The sequence below is a fragment of the Trachypithecus francoisi genome, unplaced genomic scaffold (genome assembly GCF_009764315.1).
Source record: "Trachypithecus francoisi isolate TF-2019V2 unplaced genomic scaffold, Tfra_2.0 Lachesis_group7, whole genome shotgun sequence".
Classification (NCBI taxonomy): Eukaryota; Metazoa; Chordata; class Mammalia; order Primates; family Cercopithecidae; genus Trachypithecus; species Trachypithecus francoisi.
Genome location: NW_022681472.1, coordinates 100,130,449 through 100,154,860, shown reverse-complemented (window position 1 = coordinate 100,154,860; position 24,412 = coordinate 100,130,449). Strand labels below are relative to the sequence as shown.

General features: G+C 48.0%; 1 protein-coding gene across 6 annotated transcripts; it reads left to right on the top strand.

Annotated features, from left to right (window-relative positions):
- Window positions 1-2,442: 2,442 nt before the first annotated feature.
- Window positions 2,443-18,273, top strand: ZNF16 (zinc finger protein 16). Of its 6 annotated transcripts, none has more exons than XM_033202423.1 (3): window positions 2,443-2,549; window positions 5,964-6,168; window positions 16,040-18,273. In XM_033202423.1, exons 2-3 carry the CDS (start codon window positions 5,973-5,975, stop codon window positions 17,890-17,892), a joined length of 2,049 nt encoding a protein of 682 aa, XP_033058314.1. In that variant the 5' UTR covers window positions 2,443-2,549; window positions 5,964-5,972; the 3' UTR covers window positions 17,893-18,273. The 6 variants fall into 6 exon arrangements, with proteins under 6 accessions (XP_033058314.1, XP_033058313.1, XP_033058312.1 ...); XM_033202422.1 differs by lacking the exon at window positions 2,443-2,549 and adding an exon at window positions 2,762-2,946; XM_033202421.1 differs by lacking the exon at window positions 2,443-2,549 and adding an exon at window positions 2,762-3,050.
- The last annotated feature ends 6,139 nt before the right edge of the window (window positions 18,274-24,412 follow it).

Genomic DNA, 24,412 nt, shown 5'->3' with positions numbered 1-24,412 from the left:
CTCATCTTTCACCTTAAAAAAATAAACTCAAGATGGATCAAGGACTTAAATCTAAGACCTGAAAAAATAAAAATTCTACAAGATAACATCAGAAAAAACCCTTCTAGACATTGGCCTAGGCAAAGATTTCATGACCAAGAACCCAAAAGCAAATGCAACAAAAACAAAGATAAATAGGTGGGACTTAATTTAACTAAAGACCTTTTGCATGACAAAAGGAACAGTCAGCAGAGTAAACAGACAACCCAGAGTGGGAGAAAATCTTCACAATCTATACGTCCAACAGAGGACTAATATGCAGAATCTACAAGGAACTCAAACAAATTAGCAAGAAAAAAATAATCACATCAAAAAGAGGACTATGGACATGGACAGACAATTCTCAAAACAAGATATACAAATGGCCAACAAACATGAAAAATTGCTCAACATCACTAATGATCAGGGAAATGCAAACCAAAACCACAAAATAATACCACCTTACTCCCACAAGAATGGCCATAATCAAAAATCAAAATATAATAGATGTTGGCATGGATGCAGTGAAAAGGGAACCCTTCCACACTGCTGGTGGGAATGTAAACTAGTACAACCACTATGGAAAACAGTACGGAGAATCCTTAAAGAACTAAAAGTAGAACTATCAAGAACTACCATTTCATCCAGCCATCCCACTACTGGGTATCTACTCAGAGGAACAGAAGTCATTATACAAAAAAGATACTTGTATATGCATGTTTATGACAGCACAATTCACAATTGCAAAAATGTGGAAGCAGCCCAAATGCCCATCAATCAACGAGAGGATAAACAAACTGTGGAATATATATATATATATACATAGAGAGAGAGAGAGTAGTATTCCATCATATATATGATATATGTGTGATGGAATATATCATATATATGATGGAATACTACTCAGTCATAAAAAGGAGTGAATTAATGGCATTCACAGCAACCTGGATAGGATTGGAGACTATTATTCTAAGTGAAGTAACTCAGGAATGGAAAACCAAACATCGTATGTCCTCACTCATGAGAGGTAGCTAAGCTATGAGGATGCAAAGGCTCAAGAAGGATACAGTGGACTTTGGGAACTCCTGGGGGAAAGGGTGGGAAGGGCGTGAGGGACAAAAGACTACAAATTGGGTTCAATGTATACTGCCCAGGTGATGGGTGCACCAAATCACCACTCACAAATCACCACTGAAGAACTTACTCATGTAACCAAACACCACCACCTATGGAAATAAAAAATGTAAAAACCTATGGAAATAAAAAAAAAATAAACATAAGTTCCCATTTCAGGCCATCTCTTTGTGAATGCATATGACTGTACACTTTCAGAAAAAGGTATGTCACATCTTGAATGCTTTGCTGCTTAGAAATTTCTTCTGCCAGATGCCCTAAATCATCTCTCTCAAGCTCAAAGTTCCACAGATCTTTAGGGCAGGGCCAAAATGCCACCAATCTCTTTGCTAAAGCATAGCAAGAATGACCTTTATCCAGCTTCCAATAAGTTCCTCATCTCCAACTGAGAGCACCTCCGCCTGAACTTTAAAAAAAAAAAAAAAAAAAGGTTATCTACACAGTGTTTCTTAAATTCCAATAGAGTTTGTAGTGTATTTTTTATTATGTATTCCTGATTTTAATGGTTTAATTTGCCTGCAAAATGAACGTTAAAATATTTGTGGGCTTTTTTGGTGGTTGTTTTGTTTGTTTGTTTGTTTTCTTGAGACAGGGTCTCACTCTCTCACCAGTGCAGTGGTGTGATCCCTGATCACTGCAGCCGCACATTCCCCGGCTCAAGCAATTCACCCACCTCAGCCTCCTGAGTAGCTGGGACTACAGGCACACACCATCACACCTGGCTAACTTTTGTATTTTTTGTAGAGATGGAGTCTCCCTATATTGCCCAGGCTGGTCTCAAACTCCTGGCCTCAAGCCATCTGCCCGCCTCGGCCTCCCAAGTGCTGGAATTACAGGCGTGGGCCACCACACCCAGCCTTATTTGTATTCTTTATGTCCAAGTGTACAATTCATTTTCGTATTATAAATGATCCATGCACAATCTCACGAAAACATTATCTACTGAAGGAATTTGAATTCTTCCATTTATCTTTCTAATCACTTACTGATTGAATGATTCATTTCTTCCAAAAAATGTATCCTTAGGTTTTTCTCAAACTACCATCTGTTTCGATTCTGGGGGCCTGTGTATTAAAATCTCCTACTAAACAGTATATCTCATTATCTCTGCATTTCTAATAGTGTCCGCTTTTCTTCAATTGCCGCCTTGTTCAGTGCACGGGTTCACTCTGAAAAAAAGTGGAACAGAAGGGTCCCTGGCTCAGGGTTAGCGGGACCAGGAATGGGGCTGAACCACAGAGTCGCCCAGGCCTCCCACCGTCTAGAGTGGCTACGCTGTCCCAGACAGAACGAGCGCCGGGCCGGAAATCGGGGCGGGACTTCCGGGGATCAGCCGGCGTTGGCTGAGAGGCGTTCGTTCCGCGGTGCTGCCTCCGTTCCAAGCGCGACCTGCTGAGGTGAGTTAGTTCCGCGAAGCTCCACGCCTCGGACCCCGCACCGGTTGTCCCTGATGCCCCCGTGGTTGGGGGGCCCAGGGACCTCTCAGGGCTCAGACGGGGCGCGCGGCGAGACGGGGACCCCCGGGCGGGGGCGGAGCCGCGCGGGGGGTTGTGGGAGCGCCGGGGGGGCGGGGCGGGGGCCGCTTGGCCTCGGCTGGAGGTCGGAGCCTCTGGGGGCGGCCTCCGGGAGGGGGGGTCTCTGGGGAAAGCCCGCGGTAAGGTCGCGGCGGGGGGCCGAGCTAGTACTCTGCCCGCCGGCTGATAGCGTTCCCGCGTATTGCTGCCGCCGTTCGAGCTTGGGCGGAGCGACGGGGGAGCCGTGCGATGCGGTGGTTCTCTGCGCGTGGGAGACATGGTGGGCTCGCGGTTCCTGGTGTTCGATGCGAAGTCGGAGATGCACAGAGCAGAGCTGGGGGAGAAACGGGGTTTCGGCCTCAGATGTCCTGCCTGGGAGGCCCAGTCAGTAGTGGAGTCGCTCTGCGTGTGGAGGAAATACTCTGGGAAGGGAGGAGAGTTTGGGCCCGTTCTCCCCCAAGGGGCAAGGTGCTGAGGGATCGGCCAGGGCCCATCCCGTGGCCGCTTGCTGTGGGAGGGTGGCGGCTGGCTCTTCCAGTTGTCTGACTGCTCGAGCGGTCTTAGCCTTTAGCCAGGAGACTCCGCTTCCAAGCTTGTTCAGGCTGTTGGCCGAATCTGTGTTTCTTGGGTTTGGTCCTCAGGAGTGCTGGCTGCCGGCCTGAGTGGCCCTTAGCTCTCCGAGGTCCTTCCACGTGGCCCTCAGATCCTTCTCAGGCTTTTAAGGGCTCATTTGATTAGATTGGGTCCACCAGGGTAATTCACGTCCATAACCTTAATTCCCTCTGCAAAGTCCCTTTTGGTATGTAGTGTAACATAAGCACAAGTTCCAGGGATTAGGATATGGACCTGGGGGAGAGGGGGGGCGTTTATTCTGTGTCCTGGTAAGCAAGATCCCACGCATAATGAAGTGAGAAAAATAAGGTGTGAAGTAATAGCATAGTTAGGTGTAGTTTATCATTAAAAGGCAAACGTATGTTTATATATTTGCTGTGTAAACCTAGATTAATCTGGAACGGTACACTAGAAACAAGGGAAACTGAGTGGATCTTTGGGGGATTTTTCACTATAAATTCTTTTTACCTTTTAAATTTTGAGGTGACTATGCCCCTATTCAGAAAAAAATGAGACTTTTAAGTATTTTTAAATAAAATGAACTAAATAAATATTGCAGATTATTACGTCTCCCTTTGGATTGGGAGAAGTTGCCCTCGAGAAAACTGGGCATAGGCACTGTAAGGGCAGGCAGATGCAGTCGCTGAGGGCCTTGTCACCCCCATCGCCTATGTCTCCTCTGTTTCTGCTGCCGCATGTAGGCACCTTAGTGCTGTAACTGCTTTGAATCTCATCTCCCACCATTCCTCTGAGCACCCTGCCTAGTTAATCTTGAGGTGTTAGTTTTGTCTCTCCTGACATGGAAATGTGGCCAGTAGTTCACCTTCATCTGGCAGCCAAGCTCCCTTATCGTCTGTCCCTAGTGACTATCCCTGTGAGCTCTGTTGGTGTCTCCTTGCCTTCTCCCGCAAGTGTTTCCCTACACTTGTCCTCTGACCTTTTCACCCAGACCGCTGGTTGTGCATTCCTCCTTGATGGTGATCTGAGTCCAGGAGCATCACCCAGCCCTTCTTTCTTCCCCACATAGCTTATGGGTGGCGCCTCCCATCACCTTGACTCCCCGCACCACCCTCCTGCCTCCTTTCTTCACATCCCCTCTGCAGATCCCCTTGATCACACCCTCACTCTCAGCTGGTGCTCATAAAGAACAGAGGAGTCAGTGTCAGTACTTGTGAGTGAAGGCTGAGGTGTGTCAGTGCTCCCAGTGGGCACCCGGGCAGGGTATGCTGAGGGGGTAGGGAGATTCAGTAATCTGGTCCATGTGAGGAGCCCATCATGCCTCCACATGGGAGTGTCCTAGCTTCTGCTCACGGAGAGTAGTTAGGACTGGAGATGAGCCCAAGTTTGTGAGTCATTATTAACAAGGATGTTGATGTCTCAAGACTGGACGTAATCAGCAAGGAAGTTGGTGTCAGTGCAGAAGTGCACACTGGGGTGCCAACATGAAATGGAGAATGAGAGACTAGAAGGGAGTAGGTGGTGCAGTGGGAGAATGTCCCAGGCAAGTAAAGACGGGAACACCTGGTGTGGATGCTTCCAGGATGGTGCAACTCAGACAGAATTGACCACTAGGATTGGTAGGCATTGACACATAATGGTGACATGTGGGGCTGCAGCACAGGCTGCCCCTGGCTGCTCAACCTTTGGAGCTGGTGTTCTCCCACTCTAGGTTGGTCTAGCGTGCCCAGCTTCAGAGCATTTTGAATGTCAGCAATAAGGAGTGATAAGAGTGGCCACAGAAGGACACAGGCCCACAGCAGGGTACAGCCCACAGCAGGACACAGGCCCACAGCAGGACACAGACCCATAGGAGGGTATGGCCCACAGCAGGACACAGGCCCATAGCAGGGTATGGCCCACAGCAGGACACAGCCCCACAGCAGGGTACAGGCCCACTGCAGGACGCAGGCCCACAGCAGGATACAGGCCCAACAGTGGGATACAGGCCCACAGCAGGGTGTGGCCCACAGCAGGACACAGGCCCCACAACAGGACACAGGCTTATAGCAGGGTACGGCCCACAGCAGGACACAGCCCCACAGCAGGACACAGCCCCACAGCAGGACACAGGCCCCACAGCAGGACACAGCCCCACAGCAGGACACAGGCCCCACAGCAGGACACAGGCCCCACAGCAGGGTACGGCCCACAGGAGGAACACAGCCCCAGAGCAGAGTACAGGCCCACCGCGGGACACAGGCCCACAGCAGGATACAGGCCCACAGCAGGACACAGGCCCACAGCAGGATACAGGCCCAACAGGACACAGGCCCACAGTAGGATACAGGCCCACAGCAGGACACAGGCCCACAGCAGGATACAGGCCCCACAGCAGGACACAGGCCCCACAGCAGGACACAGGCCCCACAGCAGGATACAGGCCCTACGGGGGCTGCCCTCCTATCATGGTAGGCCTGGGCACCATTACCCAACTTTGCGTTAGGGTCAGAATCTTGCCCCTTTGTAGCTGTGGCCCTGGCTTGTGAGTCTGTGTCTCCATGGTTGACTCCCTCTTTTTGGGTCCAGGATCAGGGAACATAGCATCAGCCCCTGAGACCAGGCAGCACCAGGCCCTCTTCAGGTCTTGGGCTACAGGGGTGGAGGAAGAGACCCCGGCCTGATGGGAGGATGAATCTCTGGAGCTAGCCTGTGTGTATACTCACCTGTTTTCTTGCTGGTCTTCAGGTCCTAGTCATGCCCAGCCTCAGAACTCGCCGTGAGGAGGCAGAGATGGAGCTCTCAGCTCCAGGACCATCCCCTTGGACCCCTGCAGCCCAGGCCCCTGTGAGTGATGCTCCTGCTGTGACCCACCCTGGATCTGCAGCCTGTGGTCCCCCCTGCTGTAGTGATACTGAGCTGGAAGCCATCTGCCCGCACTATCAGCAGCCAGGTACTTTAAGTACAGTTCCCCCTGGTGCCCTTATTCTGAGGAAGTGATGTCCATGGAACCCTGTGCTTACCCCTAGGAGGCATTTGTGTCATCTGTGTCATCACAGGTGGGGAGGGTGAGGGGGGTACTCTGACTCAAGGAGCCAAGGCTGGATGTCAGCAAGGAAGTTGACCTGGCCTGGCCCCTGGCACCTTGAGCAGAACTGTGATTTCACCACTTAACACAAAGAGGTATAACATGATGGCTACCAGGGTCCTTTGATTTGCCCTGTAGTCCTGACCCCTTCCCAGTTCAACAGCCAGGCTAGTGGCAACCCTGTCCCCTCAGGACTCTACTCTGGTCCAGGCCTTTGTACCATGGTTACCAATACAGTTGGCCGTCTAAAGCCTAGGAAGAAAAGCTGAGGAGTTTCTTGTGGGGAAATAAAAACATTCAAAAGCAGCTTTGGAGTGAGTGTGGTGGTTCATACCTACGATCTGAGCGCTTTGAGAGGCCAAGGTAGGAGGATCGTATGAGGCCAGGAGTTCAGGACCAGCCAGTATAGCATGGCAGGACCCTGTCTCTACTAAAAATTAAGAAAGGCCGGGTGTGATGACTCGCGTCTGTAATCCCAGCAATTTGGGAGGCCAAGGTGGGCGGATTGCTTGAGGCCAGGAGTTCGAGACCAGCCTGGCCAACATGGCAAAACCCTGTCTCTACTAAAAGTACAAAAATTAGGCAGGTGTGGTGGCACATACCTGTAATCCCAGCTACTTGGGAGGCTGAAGCACAAGAATTGCTTGAACCTGGTAGGCGGGGGTTGCAGTGATCTGAGATCATGCCACTGCACTCTAGCCTGGGCAACTGGAGTTGAGGCTCTGTCTCAGAAAAAATATAATAAATTTAAAAAAAAAAAAGCACCCATATATTTTGGGGAATCCAGGAAGTCACATGCATGACCAGGAGTGGATGTGTGTTCAGAAAAAACCTTAAGACCGTAAGCTTTCTCGAGAACTCTGGCTAATCTCTAGGCTCAGTGAAGGCAGTCAACTCAGAAAGAGTTGTAAACAGTGTTAAAAAAAAAAAGTACCCCGACACAAAGACTGGGAGAAGTGTTTTGTTTTTATTTTTCTCTTGATATTCAAAGAAATCTCTGTCAAAACACTAGTTGAACACAAGCTAAAGAAAAGACTTGAGTGACTGTGCTCGACAAAGAATAGTCTTTGCAAAAATAGTTTGGAAAAGTCACTAAATGAACATATGACTCTAGTCTTCAACAATCAAAAACAGCAAAGCCTAGGGGAGGGATACCACATTTTCATATTCAGTTGTGCAGTTTTTAACAAAGCGAAAATCATGAAGCATATAACGAAGCAAGAAAATATGTCCCATTCAAAGGAAAAAAGTAAGCTGACAGAAAGCATCCTGGAGAAAGCACAGACATTGTACTTAACTAGACAAAAAGTTTAAATCAACTGCTTCAAATATGCTCAGAGAGGTAAAAGAAACCATAGAGAACTAGGCTGGATGCAGTGGCTCACGCCTGTAATCCCAGCACTTCAGGAGGCGGAGGCGGGAGATCATGAGGTCAGGAGATCGAGACCATCCTGGCCAACATGGTGAAACCCCGTCTTTACTAAAAATACAAAAAATTAGCTGGGCATGGTGGCAGGCACCTGTAGTCCCAACTACTCTGGAGCCTGAGGCAGGACAATGGTATGAACCCGGGAGGTGGAGATCGCAGTGAGCCAAGATTGCGCCACTGCACTCCAGCCTGGGGGACAGAGCGAGACTCTGTCTCGCAAAAAAAAAAAAAAAAAAAAAAACCATACAGAACTAAAAGAACCAGGAAAATGATGTGTGAACAAAATGAAAATATCAATAAGAAATACAAATTGTAAAAGGAACATAGAAAGTCTGGAACTAAAAAATGAAGTGGAAATTTTGCTAGAGGGTTTCAGCAGTAGATTTGAGCAGGCAGAAAAATTGGCAAACTTGAAGACAGGACAACTGAAATCAGTCTGAGGAGAAAAAAAAAAGATCTAAGAAAAGTGAACTTCGTGGCTGGGCACGGTGGCTCACGCATGTAATCCTAGCACTTTGGGAGGCCGAGGCAAGCAGATCACTTGAAGTCAGGAGATCGAGAGCATCTTGGCCAACATGGGGAAACCCCGTCTCTACTAAAAACACAAAAATCAGCCAGGCGTCGTGCATGTGCCTGTAGTCCCAGCTACTCTGGAGGCTGAGGCAGGAGAATCGCTTGAACCCGGGAGGCAGAGATTGCATTGAGCTGAAATCGAGCCACTATACCCCAGCCTGGGTGACAGAGTGAGACTCCCTGTCAAAAAAAAAGAAAAAAGAAAAGTGAACTTAATGGACCATGGGACACCATCACGTAGAACAACGTGTATAGTAGGGATGTTCAAGAAGGAAAAGAGTAGAGAAGGGGATGGAAAAAATATTTGAAGAAATGACTGAGAGTATCCTAAATGTGATGAAAGGCATTCTACACATGCAAGAAGTTCAACAAACTGAGTAGAGTCTATTTAAAGAGATCCGCAGCAGGTCTCTTTCTAATCAAATTGTTGAAATACAAGGAATCTTGAAAACAGCAAGCGAGGAGACCTATCCTGAACAAGGGGTTCTGGGTAAGATTTCTAGCCAGTTTTTTATCAGAACCCAGAGGTCAGAAGGCACTGGGACGGCTTAGTTAAACTGCTAAGTGGGGGAAGAAACCGTGTTAACCAAGAATTCTGTTATCTGGCAAAATTATTCTTCAAAGTGAAGGAGAAATTAAAACATATCCAGATAGATAAAAGCTGAGGAAGCTTGTTACAAATAGGCTGCCCTACAAGAAATGCTTTTAAAGGGAGTCCTAAAGGTTGAAATGAAAGAACACTAGACAAGGACTCAAAGCCATACAAAAATAAAGACCTCCAGTAAAGGTAACTACATGGGTAAGTATAAAAGTTAGTATCCCTGCCGGGCGCGGTGGCTCAAGCCTGTAATCCTAGCACTTTGGGAGGCCGAGACGGGCGGATCGCGAGGTCAGGAGATCGAGACCATCCTGGCTAACACGGTGAAACCCCGTCTCTACTAAAAACTACAAAAAACTAGCCAGGCGAGGTGGCGGCGCCTGTAGTCCCAGCTACCTGGGAGGCTGAGGCAGGAGAACGGCATGAACCCCGGAGGCGGAGCTTGCAGTGAGCTGAGATCCGGCCACTGCACTCCAGCCTGGGCGACAGAGCTAGACTCCGTCTCAAAAAAAAAAAAAAAAAAGAGCTATTAGAGCTGATAAACAAATTCAGCAAAGTTGCAGCAACTGATCAACACACAAAATCAGTTGTTTCTGTATACCAGCCATGAACAGTGTGAAAAGGAAATTAAGAAAGCAATTCCATATACAATAGCATCAATAGGAAAAATTAAAACTTAGGACTAAATTTGACCAAGGAGGGTTAAGACTTGTTCACTGAAAACTGCAAAACATTGTGGAAAGGAATTAAAGAAATCACAAATAAATGGAAGGCATCTTGTGTTCATGAATTGTAAGACAATATTGTCAAAACTACCTAGAGTGTTCTACAGATTCAATGCAATTCCTATCAAAATTGCAATGGCCTTTTTTTGCAGAAACAGAAAAGACGATCCTCAAATTCATATGAAGTTACAAAGAGCCCTGGGTAGCCAAAACAATCCTGAAAAAGAACAAAGAGGACTTAGACTTTTCACCTTCAAAACTTGCTACAAAGCTGCAGTAATCAAAACAATGTGGTACTGGCACAAAGATAGACATACAAACTAGTGGAATCAAATTGATTCCAGAAATAAACCCATACATATGTGGCAGGTGGATTTTCAACAAGGGTACCAAGACCTTTCAATCAATGAGAAAAGATAGCCCTTCTGCAAATGGTGCTGGGACAAGTAGATATCCAAATGTGAAAGAATGAAGTTGGGGCCGGATGTGGTGGCTTATGCCTGTAATCCCAGCAATTTGGGAGTCCAAGGTGAGAGGATCGCCTGAGACCAGGAGTTTGAGACCAGCCTGGACAACATAGCAAGACTCTCTCTACAAAAAAAAATACAAAGGCCGGGCGCGGTGGTTCAAGCCTGTAATCCCAGCACTTTGGGAGGCCGAGACCGGAGGATCACGAGGTCAGGAGATCGAGACCATCCTGGCTAACACGGTGAAACCCTGTCTCTACTAAAAAAAAAAAAAAAATTAGCCAGATGTGGTGGTGCATACTCCAGGGGTGCTGAGGCAGGAGGATCTCTTGAACCCAACAGCTCAAGGCTACAGTCAGCTGTGATCACCACTGCACTCCAGCTTGAACAGCAAAGCAAGACTCTGTCTCAAAAAAGGAGTGAAGTTTAACCCCTACCTTATGCCATATACAAAAATTAACTCCAGGCCGGGCGCGGTGGCTCAAGCCTGTAATCCCAGCACTTTGGGAGGCCGAGACGGGCGGATCATGAGGTCAGGAGATCGAGACCATCCTGGCTAACACAGTGAAACCCCGTCTCTACTAAAAAATAAAAAAAAACTAGCCGGGCGTGGTGGCGGGCGCCTGTAGTCCCAGCTACTCGGGAGGCTGAGGCAGGAGAATGGCGTAAACCCGGGAGGTGGAGCTTGCAGTGAGCTGAGGTCCAGCCACTGCACTCCAGCCTGGGCGACACAGCGAGACTCCGTCTCAAAAAAAAAAAAAAAAAAAAAACTCCAAATACAACAACAACCTAAATGTAAGAGCTAACAACTCTAAAATTCTTAGAAGAAAGTGTAGCGGTAAATCTTCCCAATCTTGGATTTGGCAGTGGATTCCTAGATATGGCACCAAAGCATGAATAAATTGGACTTCATCAAAATTTAAAACTTGAGTATCACAACATTATCAAGAAAGCAGAAAGAAGCCGGGTGTGGTGGCTCACGCCTGTAATCCCAGCATTTTGGGAGGCCAAGGCAGGCAGATACCTGATGTCAGGAGTTTGAGACCAGTCTGGCCAATATGGCAAAATCCCATCTCTACTAAAAATATGAAAATTAGCTGGGCATGATAGCATGCGCCTGTAGTTCCAGCTACTCTGGAGGCTCTCACTTGAACCCAGGAGGCAGAGGTTGCAGTGAGCCAAGAGCACACCAGTGTACTCCAGCCTGGGTGACAGAGCAAGACTCTGTCTCAAAAAAAAAAAAAAAGGAAAGAAAGTGAAAAAAGCATCCTGCAGAATGGGAGGAAATCTGCAAATCATATTTTTGATAAGGGTGTAGTATGTAGAATATATAAAGAAGTCTTACAAATCAACAACAAACACAAGCCAATTTAAAAACGGCCTGAGAATGGTGGCTCACACCAGTAATCCCAGCACTTCAGGAGGTCGAGGTGGGTGGATCACTTGAGGTCAGGAGTTCAAGGCCATCCTGACCAACATGGTGAGACACTGTCTCTACTAAAAATACAGAACTTAGCCGGGAGTGGTGGCATGCACACGTAATCCCAGCTATTCGGGAGGCAGAGGTTGCAGTGAGCCAAGATCATGCCACTGCACTCCAGCCTGGGTGACAGAGCAAGACTCCCTCTCATAAATAAATAAATAAAGGGCAAAGAACTTGAATAGACATTTCTCCAAAGAACATATATGAATGGCTAATAAGCAAAAGAAAAAGTGCTTAATATCGTTAGTCGTTAGAGAAATGCAGATCAAAACCATAATGAGATTACTATTTTACATTCATTAGGATGTCTGTAATTAAAAAACCAAAAGATAAAGGATATTCAAGAGAATGTGGAGAAATTGGTATGCTCATACATTGCTGGCTGAAATGTAAAATGGCACAACTACTCTGAAAAATAATTTGGTGGTTCCTCAAAAGTTTGAACATGGTACTACTCCTAGATGGTACTACTACTTTGACTATGTACTCAAAATAATTGAAGACACGTACTGAAACAAGTACATGTGTATTATGTTCACCGCAGTAGTATTCATAATAGCCGAAAGGTAGAAACAGCCCAAATGTCCGTCAATGGATGAATGATTAATTGTGGTGTCTACATGCAGATGAGTATAATTTGTATGAAAAGAAAGTACTGTACACGCTACACGCGGATGAACCTCCAAAACGTGCGAAGTGAAAGAAGCCAGACACAATAGAATCACATACTATGTAATTCTGTTTTTATGAAATATCCAGAATAGGTAAACTCGTAGAGACAATACAGATTGGTGGTTGCCAGGGGCTGGAGGGAGAGGAAGATGGGAATAAACTGCTTAATGGGTAACAGGTTTTACTTTGGAGTGATGGGAATGTTTTGAAAATACAGGTAGTGGTTGCATAACATTGTAGGTGTACTATATGCCACTGAATTGTTCGTTTTAGAATAATTTTATGTTACGTTAATTTCACCTCAGTAAATTTTTAAATCAAATCAAATGAAAACAACTTGCTGTAGGAGATGAAGAAGTAAGGAGCCCCTCATCTGTGTGTGAGGTGCCTCTGGGGATTGTTCAACACACAGCCCAGCCGAGGCACTGAGGGAGGATGTGGTGCAGCCACTGGCACATCACAGCCACACACGGCGCCCACACAGGCATGGTTTATCACAGCCACACACGGCACCCACACAGGCGTGGTTTGTCACAGCCTCGCACGGCGCCCACGCAGGCGTGGTTTGTCACAGCCTCGCACGGCGCCCACGCAGGCGTGGTTTGTCACAGCCACGCACGGCGCCCACGCAGGCGTGGTTTATCACAGCCACCCACGGCGCCCACACAGACGTGGTTTATGACTCGGGTAATTATCCCACTCATCGTAAAAGCCTTTAATCATAAAGATGCTTTCTCTTCACAAAAGGTGTGTTTTGTTCTGGAAGGGCTCAGAGCCCTTGTCCTTTTCTCCAGTTGGGTGCCAAGAGTACAGTGCAAGCAACTGTATTTGCTTTCAAATCTTTTTCTTCACCTTTAAGCCTAAAGTTTACTGACTTTTTAAAAAGATTTTCTTTGGGCAGGCACGATGGCTCACGCCTGTAATCCCAGCACTTTGGGATGCTGAGGCAGGCAGATCACCTGAGGTCAGGAGTTCAAGACCAGCCTGACCAACGTGCAGAAACCCCGTGTGTACTAAAAATACAAACAAATTTAGCCGGGCGTGGTGGTATATCCCTGTAATTACAGCTACACAGGAGGCTGAGGTAGGAAAATCACTTGAACCCAGGAGGCGGAGGTTGCAATGAGCTGAGATGGTGCCATTGCACTTCTGCGTGGGCTATAAGAGCCAAACTCTGTCTCACCAAAAAAAAAAAAAAATTTCTGAAAGGAAAATGAAATTTTTTAATTTTATATTTCCTTTCTGTAGAGGAACTCATTTTCCCCACAGTTCTTATATTACAGAGAAGAATTACATTGAATTTAGTCAGTCCAAAGAGTGATCTCTCACCATTCTCACCTACAGAATTCACCTTTAGTTCCTGTCTCAATAAAAGACTTTGATCTATGTAAACAGTGGCTCAGGCTAGACAGCCTGTTCCTCATAGTCACCATCTCCTGTTCCACACCAGTGACATCTCATCTCAGCCGGAGGTCACCAAATCCAGCTAGTGGGCTGGTTTTTATGTCCTGCAAGCTAAAAATGGTTTTGAGGTGTTTTTTAACCTAAGGAACAAGGAAGACCATATGACAGAGATCATAGAGCCGTAACACTTGACACAGCTCCTCTCCGACCCTTCACAGAAATACCTTCCTGACTCCTGTCTGTGTTGTTGCCACAACCTTCTTCGTCCTTCCTTGGGTCACTTCTCCACACAGCCAGAAGAGGGCAAGGGTCTCCCAAGTCAGGGTCTTGGCAGGGGTGGAGGATAGCTGGACAGCGAGTCCCAGGATATCCCTGTCAGGGCTGAAGACTTCTGTCCAGACCTCACCTGTCCCAGCAGCCCCCATTCCTCATTGTTCCTGGGAGCCCAGCAGCATGTAGATGCCACGTTTCCCAGACACCCCCTGGAGCCACGGCTGGGGCTTCTGACGTGGAGAGCTGAAGCTCGTGGGGGACATTGGGGGAGCCCCTGCAGCGCATGTGGAGTGTATAACAGCAGGCCTGCCAAGGGACAGCAGGGTGGTAAAGAAAGGCACCCACATCTGTGTGCTGGCACATAGGGCAGCTCTGTAGGAGAGGAGAGGCCTGATCCCAGACTCCAGGAAGCAAGGAGCTGCAAGCGCTTGTTCTGGCTGAAAGCGGCACAGCACGATGTGTCTGCACCTCATGTGTCAGGTGACCCAACATGAAATGTCACCAGGAGACACGTGGGTGCAGTGGGCAGAGGGGCAAGTCCCAGGAGGGTCATGGTGAGGGCTGGGCCAGATTGGGTCTGCATTGACACCACAGCTCCTTGGGAAAAGACAATTCCAGACTGGAGGCTGTTATGGCAGATTCTGAAAGTCCCAGACGGAGAGGCAGGGAGGGAGCAGGGTGGATGCCGCAGGGAGGGCATCCTTCACACCCATTCAGCACTATGGACTACAGCTAGACCAGAGGTCCTCCACTTTGGGGGATGCAGTCCTGTGTCAGGGAGTGATCCAGGCTGTGGGTGACAGCCAGGGTAGGGGCGAGGAAAGTAGGTGGGGTGCTGGCATTTATGATCAGGGAAGGGCTCTCTAGCGAGGCCTGTGCAAGGGAAGCGGGTAGCACAAGGCCCATGTGGAGAGTGCTCTGGGCAGAGCAGACCCAAAGGTGGACACATCTGCTCTGCTCAGAGAATAGCAGGAGCAGAGGTAGAGGTGGGGTCTAGGAGGACCTGGGCCACACAGGCCCAGGAGGCACTGAGAGGAGGTTTGAGTGCATGATGGTGCTAAGTCTGATGTCACCAGGCTGTGGGCAGGAAGGGAGGTTGGGGGCCGGGAAAGCCGCTCAGCATCCAGGTGGCAGTGTGGCCTGGGATGTCAGTTTGAATGAGAGACTCTCGACGTCTTCATATGAGTAAGGGACACAGGGACATGAGGGTTTCTTTGTTCTGCAGGTATGAAGAGGGGAGAGGGAGATGCTGAAGCCTTTTCTGGCAGACACGGAGCTGTGTGTGCATTTCTGTCTGCAGAACGATGATGCACATTGTTACTGGGCCAGAAGTCATCCAGCAAACACCAGTCAGAATTGCAAGTTTTCAGAGGTACAGGTGGCTTTGACAGGACACGGCAGTCTCTAAAGGGTCCTCTGTTGAACAGGATGGAAGCTGACGTTCCACACAGGTCCCTGCCACACCGGAGTGGTTGAATGGTGCCTCCATGCAACTCGACTTGCCAGGCTCTGAGAGCCAGCTGGGTTTCTTCTCTGTGTGCAACAGGGTCTCTCTCCACTCTAATGTCTCCTAAGACCAAGTGCCATTAGTGTGCACTGAGAGAACTGGAGATAGGCTGGTAAGGCTCACACCTGGCAGTGTGGAGAGAAAAAAGGGTAAAATTTGTAACAGTGTAAGGAGTGGTGTGAGATGTTTTTCTGGTACAGGTGGGAGAGGTGAGAAGCACCTGGATTTGGGCTGCATTCCAAGGTAGAGCTGACAGGACTTGCCAGTGGTTTGGTGTGGGTGTTGAAGAAGAGGGGAGTCAAGGGACACCCAGGATTTTCATCTGAGCCAGAAGGCAGACTGCAGTAATGTTTGCTGAGATGTGGAGTCGCAGGGAGGGTAAGTCAGTGGTCATCAAGAGCTCTCACTCATCTGCGGCCCCATGCAGCCTTGTCACCCAGCACTCTTCCCACTCCTCCCTGATGCCCTCTGATCTGGAATGCCACCCTGGAGGGTCCCCTGCTCCCCTTGCCTCCTCCACAGTTAGTGGGTGCAACTCTGGCTGTCTACGTTCCTGCTCCTGCTGCAGCACTGCCTTCCAAGTGATGTTCTATTTATTGTTTCAGATTGTGACACCAGGACTGAAGACAAGGAGTTTTTTCACAAGGAAGACATTCATGAAGATATGGAATCACAGGCAGAAATATCAGAAAACTGTGCTGGTGATGTTTCCCAGGTGCCCGAGCTTGGAGATCTGTGTGATGATGCATCAGAAAGAGACTGGGGAGTCTCTGAAGGCAAGAGGCTGCCACAGTCCCTCTCCCAGGAGGGGGAGTTCACACCAGCGGCCCTGGGGCTCCTTAGGGGCACCTTAGAGGAGAAAGATCTGGCCTGTAATGGTTTTGACAGTTGCTTCCGTCTGAGCCCAAACCTGATGGCATGTCAGGAAATCCCTATAGAAGAGAGGCCACATCCATATGACGTGGATGGCCAAAGTTTCCAGCACTGCGTGGACCTAACTGGTCACGAGGGGGTTCCCACAGCTGAAAGTCCACTCATATGTAATGAGTGTGGGAAAACCTTCCGAGGAAATCCTGACCTTATTCAGCATCAAATATTCCACATTGGAGAGGCTTCCTTTATGTGCGATGGTTGTGGGAAAACCTTCAGCCAGCACTCAGTTCTTAAAAGCTGTCATCCATCTCATATGAGTGAGAAAGCCTGCCAGTGCAGCGAATGTGGGAAAGCCTTCCGAGGGTGCTCAGACTTTTCTAGGCATCAGAGTCACCACAGCAGTGAGAGGCCTTATATGTGTAACGAGTGTGGAAAAGCCTTCAGCCAGAACTCGAGCCTTAAAAAGCACCAAAAGTCTCACATGAGTGAGAAGCCCTATGAATGCAATGAATGTGGGAAGGCTTTTAGGCGGAGCTCAAACCTCATCCAACATCAAAGAATCCATTCTGGGGAGAAGCCATACATGTGCAGTGAGTGTGGGAAGGCCTTCAGGCGAAGCTCAAACCTCATCAAACACCACAGGACTCACACAGGAGAGAAGCCTTTTGAGTGTGGTGAGTGTGGGAAAGCCTTCAGTCAGAGCGCACACCTGAGGAAGCACCAGAGGGTCCACACTGGAGAGAAGCCTTATGAGTGTAATGATTGTGGCAAGCCCTTCAGTCGGGTCTCCAACCTCATTAAGCACCACAGGGTTCACACTGGAGAGAAACCCTATAAGTGCAGCGACTGTGGGAAAGCATTTAGTCAGAGCTCCAGCCTTATTCAGCATCGGAGAATTCACACTGGAGAAAAGCCTCACGTGTGTACCGTGTGCGGAAAAGCCTTTAGTTACAGCTCAGTGCTCCGAAAGCACCAGATCATCCACACAGGAGAGAAGCCGTACAGATGCAGTGTCTGTGGGAAGGCCTTCAGCCACAGCTCAGCCCTCATTCAACACCAGGGCGTGCACACAGGTGACAAGCCCTATGAGTGCCACGAGTGTGGGAAGACCTTTGGTCGCAGCTCCAACCTCATCCTTCACCAGCGAGTCCACACTGGAGAGAAGCCCTATGAATGTACTGAATGTGGAAAAACCTTCAGCCAGAGCTCAACCCTCATTCAGCATCAGAGGATTCATAATGGGCTGAAGCCCCATGAGTGTAGCCAGTGTGGCAAAGCCTTCAACCGAAGCTCCAATCTCATTCACCACCAGAAAGTTCATACTGGGGAAAAACCCTACACCTGCATTGAATGCGGTAAGGGCTTCAGCCAGAGCTCACACCTCATTCAGCATCAGATAATCCACACCGGCGAGCGCCCTTACAAATGCAGTGAGTGTGGGAAAGCCTTCAGCCAGCGTTCCGTCCTCATCCAGCACCAGAGGATCCACACTGGGGTGAAGCCCTATGACTGCGCTGCTTGTGGGAAAGCCTTCAGCCAGCGATCAAAGTTGATCAAACACCAGTTGATTCACACCAGGGAGTAGCCTGTTGGGCTGGCAGGAGTGAAATTGAGCATAGTTTCCTCTCCAGCTCCTCTTTGGCCGTTGTCTCAGCCTCTGCCACTTCCCAGACCAAACGCCTGCATTCAGCTCACTGCTCCACATCCAGTGGCCACATGGCCTGGGACCCTCCTTGGAAACATCCTTTACGGGCTCCCTTCTCACTGCCATTGCTGTTGCCTCTTGTGATGTCTTGAGTTTGGGTTTGTTTTTACAGCTTGTGAACAGACTGCACGTTTGTTACAAGGGAGAAGATTATGGAGGCTGCATATTCATGAATAGAGTTTATTATTATAATCAAAAGTTACCAAAAAAGTAAAGTGACATTTGGTTTGAGATAACCATAGTAGTTTTTTTGATTGGTAATTCATTGTGTGGGGTGAATTCTTTGTCACTGGCTGTAACTGATATTTTAAGTAAGTCAAGTTTTTCAGGTCTGATTGCTCTGTCATCTTCCCCAGAAGTGGTACCTACTCATCACCAATTCCCTGCCCTTCTTTGTCCCTCCTGTTCTAAAACTTGAACCCAAGGCTCCCCCGCCACCCCACTTTTCTTTATACAGATCTGCAATCTGAGGTCAGCTTTCTCCTCTCGCTAGTCTGCTGTATCCTGTTCTGGGCTGCTGCACAGTTCCATGTGGCTGTTCCAGCTTCTGGCTTCTGGGCCACAGAGGAAGGTCTCTCCATGCACCTCATTTTCATGCCCAAGAGCTTGCAAGCTTTTTTTTCCACCTAGTAAGTGCCCTGCCTTGAGGACCCAGCACACTCACCCCCATCCTTAGTTCTCAGAGCTGTGCTCCTCTTCCCTGAAAAAGGAGAAAGCCCAAATGCTGAGCGGCCCCTCCCTGCTAGCCAGTGGATCTGGGGGTGTCAGGACACAGTTTCATGAAAAACCTAGCCCTGATCTGTTTTAGTAGATAAAAGTTTTGTTGGAACACAGCTGTGCCCATTTGTTTACAGAGAGCTGTGGCAGCTTCTGCACCACAGAATTGAGCACTTGTGGTAGATTCCATATGGTGCACAAAGCCAAAGTATTTCTTTCTGGTCCTTGATAGGGGAGTTCGCACATCTTGCCTTAGGATGCTCCCTGTGACCTCAGTTGACTCTCAGGACTCAAGAGTTCTTGCAGGAGTTGAAATGTGTTTTGTGACCAAGGGACTAGTCTGTACTGTGGAGTGGCTGACTGTGTGCAGATGGGTGATTCCTGCACAGTTCCCACAGCCCCAGAAACTTCATCCTCCTTACCACTCCCCAACACACTGTATGCCCTCTGGAGAGATGCAAGACCTAAGTGTTGACCTGAGTTCTTACTGCAGTTAAGAGTTTTGTGAAGATTGAAATGGTATGTGTAAAGTATTTTATTTTATTTTTTGAGACACAGTTTTGCTGTCACCCAGGCTGGAGTGCAGTGGCGCGATCTCAGCTCACTGCAACCTCCACCCCCCGGGCTCAAGCGATTCTTCTGCCTCAGCCTCCCAAGTAGCTGGGACTACAGGCACCCGCCACCACGCCCAGCTAATTTTTTTATTTTTAGTAAAGACAGGATTTTACCATGTTGGCCAGGCTGGTCTCGATCTCTTGACATCATGATCCACCTGCCTCAGCCTCCCAACATGCTGGGATTACAGGTGTGAGCCACCATGCCTGGCCGTGTAAAGTATTTTAAACTGTATCTAGTCCTTGGCAATCCCTGCTAGGCATTACTAACATTAACTGAAAATTAGTATCTCACAGAAGCACTAAGACAGCTGAAGAAATAGACTGGAGTCCAAGCTTCTGGGAAACAATCCAGAACCATCCCATGGAACTCCCCTGCCAAGGGAACTGCTGACTACTTAGGAACCCCACGGCTCTGCTGTGACGTAGGTGAGCATGCGAAAGTCTAGTTTTCCTATTTAACTCTGCTTTGATTTAAGAGTCTTGTGCGGACAGATCTGACCACCCAAACCAATTCTTGTTCTCCACTAGCAGCAAGGGAGGCCAGGAAGTGTAGATGGTGGCTTCTGTGTTGGAAAGGCTGCAGAGAGCTTCTAAAACATGAGGTTTTAGGAGATTTTGAATAGTCATAAATGCCCTTATATGTCCACTATAAGCTACATTTTTATAGTTTTTAAATTGTGAAATAATTTCACACACAAAAGTATTACGAGTACCACAAAGAACACCCAAATATCTTCACTCAAATTCCCCAGTTAGCATGTTGCCACATTTGCTGTGTCATCATCTTCTTCTCCCTCACTCTGGATACATGTTTGTCCTGAGACTAAGTTGCAGATGTGATGCACCTTACCCCTAAATACATCGGCATGTGCTTCCTAAGAACAAGGATGTTCTCTTTCACGACCATAATATTTGTTGGAAAATGAATTGGGTTTTTTTGAGGCCGGGTGTTGCTCACCCAGCCTCAAAAAAGGTTGGAGTGCAGTGGTGTAATCACAGCACACTGCAGCCTCAACCTCCTGGGTTCAAGCAGTCCTGTCACCTCAGCCTCCCAAATAGCTGGGACCACAGGTGTGTGCCATCACCCCCGGCAGGTTACTTTTGTTTTTTGTAAAGATGGGGTCTTCCTATGTTGCCCAGGCTCGTCTTGAACTCCTGGCCTCAAGTGATCCAGCCAAAGTGCTAGGATTATAGACGTGAGCCATTGTGCCTGGCCAGAAAGTGAGTGTTGGTGACATGCTCTAATCTATAAACCTTGTTAATGTTTTGCCAGTTGTCCTGGTAATGCCCTTTATAGAATTTATTTATTTATTTATTTTTGAGACAGAGTTTTCCTCTGGTTGCCCAGGATGGAGTGCAATGGTGCAATCTTGGCTCACTGCAACCTCCGCCTCCTGAGTTCAAGTGATTCTCCTGTCTCAGCCTCCCAAGTGGCTGGGATTACAGGCATGCACCACCACGTCCAGCTAATTTGTATTTTTATTAGTAGAGACAGGGTTTCTCCATGTTGGTCAGGCTAGTCTCAAACTCCCAACCTCAGGTGATCCACCCGCCTCAGTCTCCCAAAATGCTGGGATTATAGGCGCGAGCCACTGCACCCAGCCTATAGAAATTTAAAAAAAAAATTCCTGGCTGAGGACCCAGTCTGAGATCACCCATATGTAGTTGTCATGTCCTTCCATCTGAAGTACTACTTTAGTCTCTTTTTTCTTTTTTTCAAACAGAGTCTTGCTCTGTTGCCCAGGCGGGAGTGCAGTGGCGTGATCTCGGCTCACTGCAACCTCTACCTCTTGAGTTCAAGCAATTCTCATGCCTCAGCCTCCCAAGTAGCTGGGACTACAAGTACCCGCTAATATTTTTTTTTTTTTTTTTTTTTTTTTTTTTTGATTTTCAGTAGAGATGAGGTTTCACCAAGTTGTCCAGGCTGGTCTCAAACTCTTGACCTTAAGTGATCCTCCTGTCTCAGCCTCCCAAATTGCTGGGACTACAGGCATGAGCTACCGCACCCAGCCAGTCTCTTGTCTTTCAAAGATAAATGTTGCCATCTTTGAAGAGCATGAGGCAGTTACTCTGTAGACTGTTCTTTACCTTGGGTTTGTCCTGATGATTTTGCCGGGAACCACGGAAGAGATGTGTCCTTGGTGTGTCATATCAGGAGGTCCACGATGGGTTTTGTGGTCCCTTTCACGTGATGTGATCTTTATCACTTAGTTAAGACTGTGACTGCCAGGCTTCCCCGCAGTAAAGGCCCAGCTGTGGAATACGTTCTTTTCCCAGGAGCCTGGTATCTTTCTGTGGAGAATAGTTTTTAGAAAACAAGATCTGGGTGTTAGGTGTGCTCACTGTCATGAGGGTGTCACTGCTTCTGGGGCTTCTCAGCAGAGAGCTAGGAAATAAATGTGTGTGTTTCTATGTAAACACACCATCTTGTATCCATTTCCATAGCCATCAATGTATTTAAAATCATGAATTTATTCCAGTGCCACCAATTCCAGTCCAGTACCACAGGGTTCAGTCTAGCCTTCCTTCTCTCCATACTTGTAGCCCCCAACACCCCCTTTTTTTAGAACAAAAATATCACTATTATTCTCAGTATTTTTACACAATAGATTTTCTCAATCTTGGAATATACTAAAAGTAGTTTTTGAATTGCTAATCCATAACCACTGTGTAACAACAACCTGTTGATGGTCCAATATCTGTCTACTGGCTTTTGCACTTTGATTTGAAGTTCTGTAGTCAAAATACTTCATAAAAAAGATACTTGAGTCTTTGTTTTGTCTTGGTTTTTTTCTCTTTCAGGGTGGCTAACACATTCACGTGTAACAATTCATTGTGTTTGTTTCTATTGTGTTCCGTATTAGTGGTTTCCCTCATCCTTGTTGATTTTCTTTTTTTATAGGTAAGTGAGCTCCCTTTTTAAACCATGAAATTCTTCAGAGGGACATTAGGAAAAGAGCGACATGAGTAAATACTGAAGTCTATCTTGTTTGTCCATAGACTCAATATCATGAAGATGAAAATTTTCCTAAATCGATCTGCAAATTCACTGCATCCCCAGTCAAAATCCAGACAGGAAGCATTTGGGAACTAGTCCACATTACCTCAGTTCACCCAGAAAAAGACACATGTAAGTAGCAGGTGTCTTCATGTTTGTTTGGTAGCAAATAAAGACATCCACTGGACCAGCATAAGTTAGAAGGGCATTTCTTGTCATGGGGAACAGGAGGTGAGTGCCGTCAGGAACAGCTGCAAGCTCTTCATTCCTCCACGTTCGTTTCATTCTTTTCTCTTTAGATGTGGCAAGGAAATGGCTGCCCCACAGTCTGCTCCCCAGTTCACTTGTCCTCACACGTCTGGGGACAGAACCAGTCTGTGAAAGTTACTGTGTCCTCAGTTCATGGTCTCTAGGAGAAAGTCTGACAGGGCCATAGGCAGGTAACCCAGTTCAGTCACCTCTAGGACGGCAGGGTGTGGGTCTCGGCCCGCAGGCCAGTGCCAGTGGGTGGAAATCAAGATTTCTCTTTTGGGCATGTTAAGCTTGAGGTGTCTGTGAGATACAAGAGAAGTTGAGATCTCAGTTCACTATTAATCTGGAGCTTAAAGACAGATTTGGGATGGAAATGTGAATTTGGGAGTCATTAGCATTTTTCTTAAATGAGATATGCATCTTTGGGAAAGCATGAGTTACCCTGGGAAGATCATTAGAAAGAGGACTCGGGACAGAGGCCTAAGATTCCCCAGCTTTGAACATTCTGGTGGATAAGAGAAGCAACAAAGGTGCCTGAAGGGAAGAGACAGAGCTGACCAGGAGAGGAGCCATCGCATCAGACACTGAGGAGGAGGACGTTGAGATTTGGCTTCAGGGAAAGGGTGGTGGTCCTGCCAGGGCCCATCTCGGTGTGACAGGGACAGAGGCTGGGTGACGCGCGAGGGTGACAGAGGGACAGAGGCTGGGTGGCGTGTGAGGGTGACTGAAAGGTCTGCACAGTCAAGGAGAGCAAAGGTGGGGGCTGGTGGAGCTGAGAGGGAGGGAGAAGGAACAAAGATGCCCTAGAGGTCAAGGGGTTAGTCTTGGATAGACAGATACCTCCTGCATTTCCAAGAAGAAAGGAGAAAAATGGGGCAAATGTACTCAGTTTGTAGGTTTGGTGGGATGGTTTCAAGGATGCAGGAGGCAAAGACCTCAATTGCAAATGGGGAGGGAGAGGTTGTGAGAAATTTGAAGAGCGAAGAAAGTGTGGAAGTGTTGACTTGAGGATGAGAAGGTCAGTCCCACAGGCTTCAGCCTGTGCTCACCTCAGAGGCCGGCACCCCACCCACAGGGTGTTGACTGCTCACACCCCCGACCCCAGGTCTCACCATCACCTCCACCACAGCGCTTTTTCCCAAGGCAACACCCAGAATTTCAACAGCAGCATGGCCCTGTTACCCTCCTAACTCGCCTGCCCAGTCTTTCAACATCATGCTGGCCAATCTGCTGACATGTGCCTCCTCAGTCAGGCTCCCCTCTGGCCTCATGTTTCTCCCTTTCTAGCCTGGATTTGGTTACTCATTGTTCCAGTAAATAATTGTTGAATGCTTTCTGTCTGCCAGGCATGAGGTGCCAAGGTGCAAGGATACAACAGGAACAAGAGAGGCATAAGTGCCTGCCTTGTGGAGTTTACGTGCTAGTGGGAAGAGAAAATGACCTAATGGTGACGATTGCTGGAAAACAGCACAAAAGCAGGGAGGGATCGAGGTCTGTGTGGGGTGATGATTGCTGGAAAGTAGCGTGAAAACAGGGAGGGATCGGGGCCCATGTGGGGTCCAGGAGGGGTTTGGTTTTAAATGGGGAAGGTCTCACTGAGATGACATTTGAGCAGTGACTCAAAGCACGTGAGAGAGTGTCAAGTGAAAATAAAAGGATATTCAAGTATCAGGCAGAGAGAATAGTTAATGGGACACCAGGCCTGAGACCTGGAGTGTTGCAGGGCAGCATGGCTAGGAGTAGAGTGAGCAAGGGAGAGAGGTGCTGGGGTGTGTCATGAAGGTCTGTGGCCATGACCAAGACTTTGGCTTTTACT

What these genes read in the sequence shown, in the direction of transcription:
- ZNF16 (XM_033202421.1), top strand. Translation starts at nt 2,916, where the DNA reads ATGCGGTGGTTCTCTGCGCGTGGGAGACATGGTGGGCTCGCGGTTCCT. An exon ending in TGTCCTGCCTGGGAGGCCCA is followed by an intron (nt 3,051 to 5,963) that starts GTCAGTAGTGGA and finishes GCTGGTCTTCAG; the next exon opens with GTCCTAGTCATGCCCAGCCT. An exon ending in CCCGCACTATCAGCAGCCAG is followed by an intron (nt 6,169 to 16,039) that starts GTACTTTAAGTA and finishes TTATTGTTTCAG; the next exon opens with ATTGTGACACCAGGACTGAA.